Source organism: Zonotrichia albicollis, chromosome 16 (genome assembly GCF_047830755.1).
Source record: "Zonotrichia albicollis isolate bZonAlb1 chromosome 16, bZonAlb1.hap1, whole genome shotgun sequence".
NCBI lineage: Eukaryota > Metazoa > Chordata > Aves > Passeriformes > Passerellidae > Zonotrichia > Zonotrichia albicollis.
Window position 1 is genome coordinate 12,646,887 of NC_133834.1, and position 12,485 is coordinate 12,659,371.

The window sequence follows — 12,485 nt, forward strand, 5'->3', positions numbered from 1 at the left end:
AGCAGTGTTTGCACAGCATAAGTATTGTCTTTATTTTTATATTTTTCTTCTCTTCCTCTTTTTCCTCACTCTCCCTCCTCAACCAGTGAGCTGGGGCTGCACAAGAATTTAGGATTTAGGAGCACACACAGCCCTCCCTCTGTCACAGACATATTTTATATTTTAAAAATCCTTTTGCTAGGATTTTTTCTCCTGAGAAGCTGATAAGCCTCAAAGGAAAAGAAAAACAATAATTATCTGCTGCTGTAGAATGCAACAGGTGCATCTTTGATTGGTCCATGTTGGTTGTTTCTAATTAATGGCCAATCCCAGTCAGCCGGCTCGGACTCTCTGAGAGTCATGAGTTTTTGTTATCATTCCTTTCCTTTCAAACCTTCTGATGAAATCCTTTCTTCTATTCTTTTAGTATAGTTTTAATATAATATATATAATAAAATAATAAATCATGGAGTCAAGATTCTCATCTCTTCCCTCATCCTAGGACCCCTGTGAACACCGTCACACTCCCTCTGCACAGCCAAGGACTCTGCTCTTGGACCCACCTGCCCAAACTTGTCCTGATTAGTGTGCAATAGGTTTTGGTAGGTCACTAGCTGCTCTCCTTAATGCATTAACAGGTGCAAACATATTTTAATACTGTGAAAGATGATGGGTTAACTCCTTGGTGAGAAATCCCACACTGCTGAACTCCAGTGGTAAGTTCTAGAATGCTCCACAGTGCAGTGAGCTCCTAGGGAGGCCCACAGTCAGAGCAGTTCTGGGAGGTAATCTCAGTTTTTGATGTTAAACGCTCCTGAAGGAAAAGTAAATTCTGCCAGATACAAATCCACTTTGCCAAACTCATGTTGTTTCACCTATTTAAGTTTCTCAAACGATGCAGCATGAGGATAAACTTTTCGTTTTATATCAACAGATCTTTCTTAGTCCCCAGAGCTCTCCTTCCTCCCTGGAGATGCATTTTCCAACTGCCACCTTATATCCAAAATTTAAAGACTTATCAGTTATATGATTTCTAACACATCTTGGAGGAGAAATAAAAATTCCTACAAAGGCTGTTGTCTATTTGTTGTGCTTGCGTTACACAGGAATTACGCCACAACACAGATTTGTCAACTCACTAACTAACCTCAAATGTAATGGGGGGACAAAAAGGAAATTAAATTTCCCCCACCTCTAAATTGCTGCAATCCAATGCTCCTGTTCATTTCCATGAACACTAAAGACATTCCCCCACTGGGAGAGGACCAGGCTGTGCCCAGGGATGCTCAGATCAGGATAAAGAGCCATTTATAGGGCATCAGATGGGCTCTGAGTGCTCTGTGTGCAGGGACAGGGATTCCCCACTGACAGACCTCACTCTGACCCTGAGTGCCCACACTCAGTGTTTTTTTCCAGCAGCACACCCCAAAACCCAGAGCAGCCTGGCCAGGTTTAAAATTTCCTGCACTGAGAGCCCAAGTGCCTGCTGTGGCTGCATCTCCATCCCACATAACAAAAAAAAAGTTTCAGAAGTCTGTAAGCTCTTCAAAGTAAAGGGGATTGAGTTTATAACTTCATTAAAGGATGGGGACACCCCTGCCATGACCCAGATCATCACCAGGAATGTCATATTTCAATTAGCCTTGCCCTGCGCTGATAGCACTTTGCATATCACACACTTTCCATACACATTTAATAACTGCAGGATTTTCTTAAGGAAAAATTTCAAATTTTATGAGACAGGAAGGAGCATGAAATTATAAGGTCTTTTTCACTGTCAAATGAAAAAATCATTAAGAATAAAAGTTACTGGATTAGAGGCAGAGCAGAGCAAAGATGGCCCAAGAACGTAGGCAATGATTTGGGATTTGAGAAACATGAATTCAAATCCTAGCTCTGCTACAGTCCTTCTCCTGGCACATCACTCAGGCTGCTCAATTTTCTGGCTTCTCCTTCTGTAATAAAGAGATAATAGCACATACTAATCTCACAGGAATATTGGGGCTTGATAGCTCTTAAATGCCACGGAGCTGTGGAAATGAACTTGATCAAAACCCTCTTAAAGCTGCAATCTGGAGAACATCCAGATTGCAAACAATTGCCAGTGAAAGTATTTTGGGTGTTTACATGCGTGTGGAAATTTTCATAAAGCCTGAGTAAGAAAATGTCTTTGTGATGTTCAGAAAACAAGCTACCATGAACTGTAAATACACAGGCTCAGGCCAGGCTGTATTTAACCCCTAAGGCTTTTACTTGGTTAACTCAAAACACCTCGTGGAAAGATGGAGAATTTAGAAAGTGCACAGAAGAATCCATCAGAAAGAAATAGGGACCGAATTGTTAAAAGAGAAGGAGGAGAAATTAGGAAATTGTCACAATATTTCTTTCCATGTACATTTGTGTACAACCAAGGGAATTTACAATGCTAATTTTAGTTACAGAGTTGTAATTTGTGATAATCTACAGTGATATTTCAAAAAAGCCCCCTGTGTTAGGAGTCTGCCTCTTCTTTTCAAGATGCCCTATTCAATTTCAGTGAGCCTTATGCTCCTGAATCTGCTTTGAGACAGTAGCTTGAGCTGCCCCAATAAATACAGAAATCACCGGCAGCAGTGATAAAGCACAATCTAAACAAGGACAGCTCCTTTATTTCTGTAGGAAGATCATGGTTTCAGTGAGCTGAGCAGCAGAATCCCCTGTAAATCACAAGCAGACCACTGATACTCTGGTTTGTAGCCCTTTTACCATTCAGGAAATGAGAAATTATAGCGGTGGTTTAACAGTGACTCCTATAAACCTGCTCCCACATAACTGCTCCTTCATCCAAAACAATGGTGATTCTACTCATAAAGACTTCACATTAATGACAGCAAGGAAAAAAAAAAACCACAACATTTTCTTCCCCTCTGGTAAATGAAACCTTGGAACATGCAGATTTTAAAAACCCCAAGCCCACCAAATTAAACAAAAGTATATTTAGCTCCCTAAACAGGAAAGCACATATCTAGTGAAACATATCTAACTAATGGAAAAGTAATATTACAAATCAGCCACCTAACACTGAATTATCACACAGCAGCACTAGGAAAAAAAAAAAAAAAAAGATAAATCCAGCACAGGTCAGGCTCAGCTACCCTAGTTAAGCTTTTTCTGAAGCAAAAACATCCATGAGAATATTCTCTGCTCATCATTAGGAGTGGGGAAATGCCTCGCTGCTCCTGGTCCTTAATGAATTCCTACAATAACTGTTGAAGATATTTGAAGATATTGCAAAACAACAATGAATAATATGACAGTGGAGCAGATCCTAACAACTAAACAGTTCCCCATCCTAGCTGAGATAAAGTAATGGAGCAGAACTTACTGCATCATTTACGTTGTCTAACTACCATTCTTCATCCCTTTTTTACTGTAATTTGCACATACCAGTAATTCAAAGTGCTGCAATTTAAAAAATATTCAACTCTCTAGACTAATACTCTCATTCAGACTGCATCAGAATAAAGACAGAATAAAAAAGAATACCATCATTATTTTTTTTCTAATTTTTTTAGAATAAAGATCTAATACTGGTTTCTTTCTAAGAGAATTGGGGTATTTTATAATTGGTCTCTTTCAAAATATTTTTTTTTCCACATCTCTCAGGTAGAAATCCCTAGATCACACTAAACTCCTCAGACTCCTCTGTGGCATGCTATGATGTTTTGGAAAATAGATTTATTGTTTTAACAATTTTTCAAGATGTGTTTAATGAGGGGGAAAAAGGACTCATAATGCCCTCTAATATTTTCAATGCAATTACAGCTATTTCTCTTTTATTTTGTTCTGTGTGTTTACAATTCCAAGAAAAACACAGCTCACTCTAAAATTAGAGAAAAGGGGTTTAAATGCCTTTTTTCACTGGCTTTATAAGCCCTTCCTGCAGGTGCCTCTGCAAGGTAAGACTGGAGAGAAAAAGCGTTTTAATATAAATATCTTTACATCCAGCCGGGTTTAAAACATGGATAACCATGGCAGAGCTTCCAAAGGATGAAGCTGTCAAATTAACATGAAGCAGCACCCCTGGCTCATCCTTTCTCTGCTACTTGAAAATCTCCTAGTCAGGGAAAGGTGTTACTAATAAACAAGATCACTTAATTACAGTATGTTTATCAAATTAGGGAACAGCTGTTGCTGCATGCACAACCTGAAGAGTAAAAAAAAACCAACAGAATGGGCAAGAATTGTAGAAACTTTCTGCCAAACACCGAAACCTTTCTGATTTCTTTTCTTTTTTCTGCTCCAGACCCCCTGCCAATCACTATTTGTCCTTGATTTCCCACCGTATATTTGGAACAATTCTATCTCCCCTGCCTGTCATGTTTATTTTCAGTGTTTTCTGGAGCTGTCTTGTATTGCTTTGTTTACTGGTTTGCTCAATGCACTGCAGCTTTGCTGGAGTACTGGAGGCATCACTGCACCATTAACAGAAGGTCAAGCACCCAAATCCATTGGCTGGGAAACTGAATTTTAAAATCCAGGATTTCTCTAGTTAAAACTAGACTTACCTCAACATATTTCTCTATCAAAATGAAACAGGAACACAACTACAACTCAACTATAGCTAGGAACTGAAATGAAATTCAACCCAAGGAATACAAAATTCCATTATTACAAGAGATTTTGAGAGGGAGCAGATATTCATTTCAACACATCCAACTCCAACACCCTAACCCCTGTGTGCTGGGGTGGAATTTGTGGTTTGCAATGCCTTTTTTCAGGCAGGGAAGGGGACAGAGCATTCCAGCAGTGCGGTAGCTGTGCCCCATGCCCCAGGAGTGAGGAGGGCACCCCGCCCAGGCAGATGGAGCTGCCGGGAGCCAGCTCCCATCCAGAGCTGTTTCCAGGCAACACCCGGGGCTGGGGCTGAGCCTGCTGACACAGGGACCCCTCAGCTGATGGACAGTCCTGCTGCTGCCCTATGGGCACCGGGAAAATAATCAAAATAATCAGCACATGATGCACGTCCAGGTTTGGGAGCGTTAAACCTTGCTCAGGTTCCAAACGAGCATTTTCGCCTTCTCTCTTCTTGCAGCTCCCCAAACCTCCGCTTTAGTTTGTTGAGGAAAAAATGAATATCTTTTCCTGGAAACTGAATTTATAGCTACTGAGGCACTGTGTTCACAGCCAAATTAATGTGAGCTTCCTCCAAACATGCTGTGATTATCTCAGGGACTGCTGTGTCCCCTGGGCTGGAAACCCCAACCTCCTTCGTGCAATTTTTTTACCAGAATTTTTCTAACAAAAGCTGTCAATTGCATCAAATTCTGCTAAGGGCTGTAAGGTTATTCTGTGCTAGAAAATACTGTTCGTGACAGAGGAAAAGCTAAAAGCAACAAGCATGCTGAGCACTACAGAATTGATTTAAATCTATCCTCAAGATGAACAGGCTTTTTTTTTTTCATCCAGTAAGCCAGGCAGTCTTTTTGAAATAATGAAATCTTATTTCAAAGACATTAGGAGGAAGATTGTGTTCAGTGTAGGAGAATGAATGCAAAACTCTTTTTTTTTTTTTTCTAGCAAGGACTGTGTGTCTGATTTTTTCAGTGACATGAAACTTTGTGTGTTGGGGCAGAACTCAGCTTCTCACATTAATATAGTGGAACAAAAAAATGAACACAGTCTATTATTTTGTCAATACCCATGTGCAACACAGAACAAAGAAGAGTGTAATTATAAATGCATATAAAGCAAAATATACTCAGCCTAATACAGAACAAACCATGCTCATTATTTAATACAAAATATCTGAGAACTGGAGTGTATTTTAAGCAGAGGATTATTAAAAACTGTTTAAGTATAAAATACACATCTAACACAAATTACACAGTTTTGTCTGACACTTCTGTGTTTACCATAAGTATAGAAATCTATATCCTGAATAAGAAGTGCTTAATCATTATTGGGTTTATGTACATGCTACAAAGAAAAACTTTACTAAAGAATAAATTCCAAGTATGAACGAGCAACAAGTGGCTTGGATTTGAAAACCTCTTCTCAGAAAGGGAAAAGGCAAAAAACTAATCAGCACAAATACTTTTTTCATATGTCCTATAAATTTTGGAGCTTAATTCATGATATTCCCTATTCTAACTTTATAGAGAGCATTTTCTAAAGGACAGCATGATGAATTAATTATCCATTGCTGTTCTGAGGGCACAAAGTGTCTGTGAGCAATCTGTACACAAAGTAATCGGCCAAAGGTGGCACAAACACGACAGTGACAAAACCCAAACATGCACAAGGGAAACACAAGAGAAAATCTCTTTAACCCCTAGCCAGAACCAGGCAAGATCATTTCCTAAGGATGTCACTGCTCACTGAAGGCTAAAAGCCCTCAGACTCTTTACTTGTTCTCTGTTAGCCTGGTGATGCAGCAAGCTGGAGAGTCCCAGGGATTTCTGCATTAATTGGGAGAGCACAGGAGAGATCTGGGAAAATCAACAGGCAAGAAAAAACCCAGGGACTTACTGAGAGGAGGCTCTGCTCATGGAAACAATAGGCACCACTCGCATGGGGCTTCTGTGGAGTTTCCTGGGGAGAGAAAATCACATTCTTAGTGGGAATGAGGGATTCAGGGCAGCTCCTGCTTGTGCTCTGCCCTCACAGAAAGATTCAACAAAAATTCCAATTGATAATCCACTGCTTGGGCTGTCACTGCACACACTGTTGGGTCAGAACTATGTTTTTGTTGTAGTACAAAGCCAAACTGCAAAATCTGCTTATCGATTCACAAGCATGATTTTATTTTTTATTACACATACCATGGACAGCCTGCAATGCATTTGAAACCAAAAATCTATGTTTTCATTGCAAATTTACCTGCTAAAATAGACATTATTAAGCCATAACTGTAAATTTTCCCCAGCACAAGTTTCTGTTTCAATAGGAACACACCACTGTAATTTGCTTTTCGTGTATCCTTCAATTGAAAATTTGAAGCATTTTTGCGAAAGAAAAGTTGTCATAAAATGCATAATAAAAAGGGGGGCATTCAGAATATACTTTACAAGCACAGATTTGGGAATTCCAATAGGGTAACACTCTATTCCCTGCCATTGTATCTTATTAATGAGCAGCTGTGACATGTAAAATTTTACTGAATTATTCACTGAATTTTAGTAGGTACAGTAAGCTCAGCCATGTTTTACCTAACAGATTCTCTCTACATGCATTTTTCATTTCCATGTGCAAATGGCAATATGGACTCTTTGATACAAATACTCCTGAAAATAGAACTTTTGTCCATATTTCAAATCTCCAAAGACAATACACACTTAGGTCAGAGTATAATCAAATCAATCTGTCAGTAAATTTAATATACTTTTTATCCACATCAGTAAAATTCCTAACAGTAAACAGGGCACAATTTCCAGGGCTTGTACACACTGAAATTATCTGCCTTACCAAGTACATTTAATTTCTTACCCAGCTATTCTGGCAATACCTAAACAACCAGCAGGATTTCAGGTATATTCACATGATTTTATGAAGCAACTTTCGGTAGAAGGAAATACTGGAAAGAGCTGCAAAATGCCAGTAGATTTGTGTGAAAAACCTCTACTGTAATTGTGATAAAATCCTATATGCAGGCCTCAGGATAACCTGTTTGGCTCTGGATTTGGGCATTTAGCCTTATTCCCCACACTGACATAAAATGCCACTGAGAGCCGCCCACACAGCTACAAGCAATCCTGTGGAGAAACGCCACCTGTACATTGCCAGTGCTATATTTCCTTTTCCACAACTGCCATCAATTGTGGCAAAACACGAAACAGGCAAGTCTTGCACTCCTGTGACTGAGAAATAAACTCCCAATCAGCCAAGTTTTGCTTTCAGCTGGTATTACAACATTTACACGTGGCAGGCACACCAAGAGCAGCAGAGCCTGACCACAGTGCTCCTGCTTGTCACTGTCACATTTTCTGATAAATCCTCCTTGCCTGGGATTCTTCTCCTGGGAAGCTGAGAAACCTCAGAGAAAAAGGAAAACACAAATTATCTAATTTGCTTCTCCTGTGTTTTGCTGCTTTGGAATGTGGTTGGAGATTGTTTATCCAACTGGCCATTGTTTGATTGGTTTAATGTGAATTGTTTTGACTTAATGACCAATCACTGTCCAGCTGTGTCAGACTTTGGAAGGAGTCACAAGTTTTCATTATTATCTTTTAGCCTTCTCTCTGTATCCTTTCTCTATTCTGTAGTATAGTATTCTTTAATATAACCTAATATCATAAAATAATAAATTAGCCTTCTAAGAACATGGAGTCAGATTCATCAATTCCTGTCCCAGAAAACACCACACCTGCTCTGTTCAGGGACAAGGGAAACTGCACAGGCAGTTGGAGGAAGCCCAGCTGAGTGTGTAGGGAGAAGTTTGGCACAGATGACTATCTATTAAGATTTACTTAAAAATGAAGAAGTGTTTCCAGGTGAAAGTGCCAGTACTGAGACACCCCAGGGATTTCTCCCTCAGGGCAGCAGCTCAGGCAGCCCCAACAAGCTGAGCTTGTTCTGCAGGGTCACTGAGACAGAGCCCATCCAGGCTTCAAAAATATCACCAGAGCCAAGCATTCCAAGAGTATCCCAGACATGTTGTTGCTTTCCAGTAGAAGCAGTTTCGTTAAGAATTATATTAAAGAAAATAAAATTACCAAAAGCAATAATAAAAATCACTACTAATACATATATACAATTACTAAGTCTGACTTAGCATCTACTGCTTCAGACCTTTATCAAAAGCCTGCGTCTAAATTGATCTAATCTGATATTTTTTAATTCTGTTCTAAAAATGCAATTAAACAATGATATCTCTTGCTGCAAGTTAAAAGCCATTCCCTTTAGATAACAACCAAATACAACAAGCAGTGAGTTCTGCCATCATTAGACTTCTAACCATATTACTTCTATTTTGAGGCTTTTTTTGTTTGGTCTCAGTTTAATTTCCTGTCAGCCTTACAAGAGATTTCTAATGTTTGGGCTGTAGGATATGCTCTGATTAAAAATAATCTTCCCAATTACTGCCTGGCACGACTCTACTGCCACATGCACTCTGCCACTGGCTTCTGCATTTCTGTCAGCAGTAATTGTGTCTGTAGCTTCTAACTGTAAATGAAAACCCAGGGGGCATATTTGGGTTCCAGTTTCCTTTGCCCAGCCATATCTTTTAATTTGCACTGTCTGTCAAAAGGAGATGTTTGTAGGCACTAAAAGGAAATCCTCAGAACATCAGGTTAAAAAAAGGGAAAAGGAGAAAAAACAAAATGCAACTGGAATGTGATAAACCACATTTGATATTTATGCCAGGATACTCAACACAGAGCAGCTCACTGCCTTGATTAGCCTTAGAAGAGGGGACTGAAACCATTTACTGAGCATTTCTAGATGCACTTTATTACCATTAAATTCAATCCTGAATCTTAAGCAACACCTTAGTATGGCTATTTTTTTTTAATTCAATCATTACAATGAATACTTTACAGAACAGCATTTCCTATTAGAATGGAAAAAATTATTATTTCTCAGGCTCTGGGTCCAACTGTGCCATGAGGTTTCCATCTCCAACCTGGCTGACCTCAGACATGGCCCTCTGACTACACTGCCCCTTCTCTCCAGCCTTTGGGCTCCTGTGGGGACTGCAGACCCCAAGGGTCCCCTTGTCCCCCTCCTTCCCAAGGGGCTGCTGCTCCTGGAGCCCCCAGGTGGACCCTGGGGCTGTCAGTGGGATGTCTTGGGAAGGCTGGCCTAGAACAGAGGCTGGACAGAGCTAAAGAATAAAGCAGGGATTTATTAAAAGGATCTCCTCAATGGATCCACCTTGGACAGCACAAGAGCCCAGCCAGGGCTGCACCCAAGAACCAAAATGGCCCCAAAATGCCCAACCAGTCATGGGGTCTCTCACTCTCACAAATGATCAGTTCTGCTCCATTTGCATCTTGGAGTTCATTGTCCCATTCCAGCTTTAGCCCAGGCAGTCCCACCCTGCTTGTTTTTCTCTCTCCAGCCCACGGTGTTTGTGCTCCTGGGCTGAGATTTGGGTCATTTGTCCTTGGTGCCCAGCTGGAGCAGGAATTGTTCTGTCTCCCTGCTCTGTGCACAGAGCTCACCATCCCCTCATATGAATGTGAGGATTCATATCCCCCAGACCCACACACTAAAGCAGCACAGAACCTGAAAAATATCAAAGCTAAACCCTGAGGCATCAGGTGGAGCTGGCTCTGCTCTCCAGACCCAGCTGGGCTGTGCTCCCTGGGGCACCACAGAGCTGCTGGGAGCTGCCCCAGCCCTGGGACACTGCACTGGGAGCCACAGGGCCCAGACCGGGCCCTCAGGGCAGCCACAGCCACCAGGGATGAGCTGGATGCATGTTCAGACCCCACAGGTTCCCTTTTCCTCCAGCAGCGATGGAGAGGTGGCCCCATGTCCCAGGGAATGCTCTGTGTGACAGGAGCAGGATGGGATCAAGGTGCCCTGGGGCACAGAACCTGGAAGGACAAAGCACCAAGCACAGGCCGTGTCCTGTGAAGAGGGCACAGAAGAAACTCAAGGAGGAGAAAAAACACCTGATACAATGTCAGAAATGGAGTTTTGTGTGGAAGGGAAAAAGCTCAGCCAACTACAGGTGCAGGAATGCACATGTGGGATCCATGGGGCACTACAAAGGGTAACAGCATGAAGAATATTAACAAGACAGTTGCAGTGTTTGCTAGAAGCAAATATTCTCTATAAAATTAAAAATACTGCAAAATCTTTAAAAAATAATTTTCTATGAAGTCTCAGTTTCTGATCTTTCAAAATTAAGTATTTTTTTGTCTCAAAATTAAAATGGTGCACAGCACATTTGAAATCCAAAGGATGCAGAGCATATTTTTGTATCATGGAATCATGGAAGCCCTCTTTATGATAGGATGATAAACACTGAAATTTGGTGAATGTGAGCAGGGATTTATCCAAATAGCACTTAAAATTCAACAGTTTCTCTTGGCATAAGAACTGATTGGAAATATTAAATGCAAATGTTAGTGGTTTGCACTGTTTGCTGGTTGATGCTCTACTCTGTATTGTTTGTATCTGTACATGAGGGCAGACACTGGGATGGTGAGAACAGACTCAGTCTCAGCTCTGTCCTGAACCTTTGGCACAGCTCTCCAGGTGCTTCCCTTAGTAGGGCTCTGCCCCTCAGTGCATATTCTGTGCCACTAAAGACTGGTAACAGAGAAGAACTTGAACACATCAACTGAAAGGTCTGTGCTGTTGAGACGGTGACCACCACTGCCTTCACAGCTGCATGGTGGTACAGAGGAAAAATAGCACAGATCTGTTAAATATTACTTTTAAATTACTGTACAAGCTGTGTAAGAAATCCTTTGTCCCCCTCTGAGCCCTAAAGGCCAGCAGGGCTGCACGTGCTGCAGCACAGAACCAGACTGGGATAACCTCAAGCTATTCTTGCTTCTATTTCCATATCCTACCTGAGATAAAACCATCATTTACAATGCACATCCCCCTACCTGTGACTGAAACTGCCAGAAGATTTAAATAAATACCTAAAAAAGAAGGTAAACCACTGAGTTAAAAAGGGTTACTCCTGTGACTGAGGCCATGTGGATGTTTACATATTTACTCAGCACAAAACCTGTAGGATTAAGTACAGCAGCAAACATACCATGAAGCTGAAAGGAATTTGGGTCTCTTACAAGAAGACCTTTCAGAATTTTGGCTGCAGAGACAGCTCAGAGGCAGAGCCTCAGCTCCTCTGCCAATGCAGGGAAGGAGCAAAGCCAAGGGCACAGAGTTCCCCATTCCTATTTCCATGGGACTCTTTCTAGTCCCAGACATTTTTTGTTTGGTTGGTTGTTTCTCCCCACTTTGCTACAGCACAGACTGTTCTGCCCCATGAGCAGCTAGAAAATCCCACCAAGAGCAGCAGTGCTGCTCCCATGTTAGCCATGGCAACACAGCTGTGCCTGCCAGGCTGAGACCACTAATCCCAGGGAACAATGGGCTCAAAGGAGATGCAGAAATAACAAAATTATCTGAAAAAGGCTTAACTGCCCTCATCTGCCACTAGAGAAGTCCTCTCACCAATTCCAGTGGTGAGATGTCAGCCCTGACAAACACTGGGAAGCAGGAACATTGCATTTCCAGAACACAGGCTTTGCACTCTGCATTTTAAACTAGTGGTTCTCTCATCTATCACAGGTCAAGAAATAAATCACAGCTCTATAAGCAATGCAGTTCAGAAAGAAATAGCCCATGTAGAGAGAAGAATGGTAAGCTTACCTATTTGTTATTATTTTTAACAGAAATTTGGACATTGCTTAAGAAATGTAGATGTTAATAACATCTGAAATCAAGGACTAGAATAAGAAAAAAAAATAAAAACAAACCAAAGCCTACCAGTTTATCCAACAGCTTTGTGATTTATGACATAATTATTCTTAGAGAAACAGCACAACTCTAGGCCA

The 12,485-nt window shown here is 41.0% G+C and overlaps 1 protein-coding gene across 34 annotated transcripts in view; it reads right to left on the bottom strand.

Moving 5' to 3' along the window:
• Nucleotides 1–12,485, bottom strand: part of RBFOX1 (RNA binding fox-1 homolog 1) — a 1,150,782-nt gene that overhangs the window by 652,636 nt on the left and 485,661 nt on the right. For 28 of the 34 annotated variants that reach the window (XM_074553000.1, XM_074553022.1, XM_074553010.1 and 25 more), the window contains one exon: nt 6,490–6,552. The exons of the other annotated variants lie outside the window; for them this stretch is intronic. In XM_074553000.1, the coding sequence (XP_074409101.1) occupies nt 6,490–6,552 (63 nt within the window). The remainder of the gene's footprint in view (nt 1–6,489; nt 6,553–12,485) is intronic. 34 annotated transcript variants of the gene reach the window in all.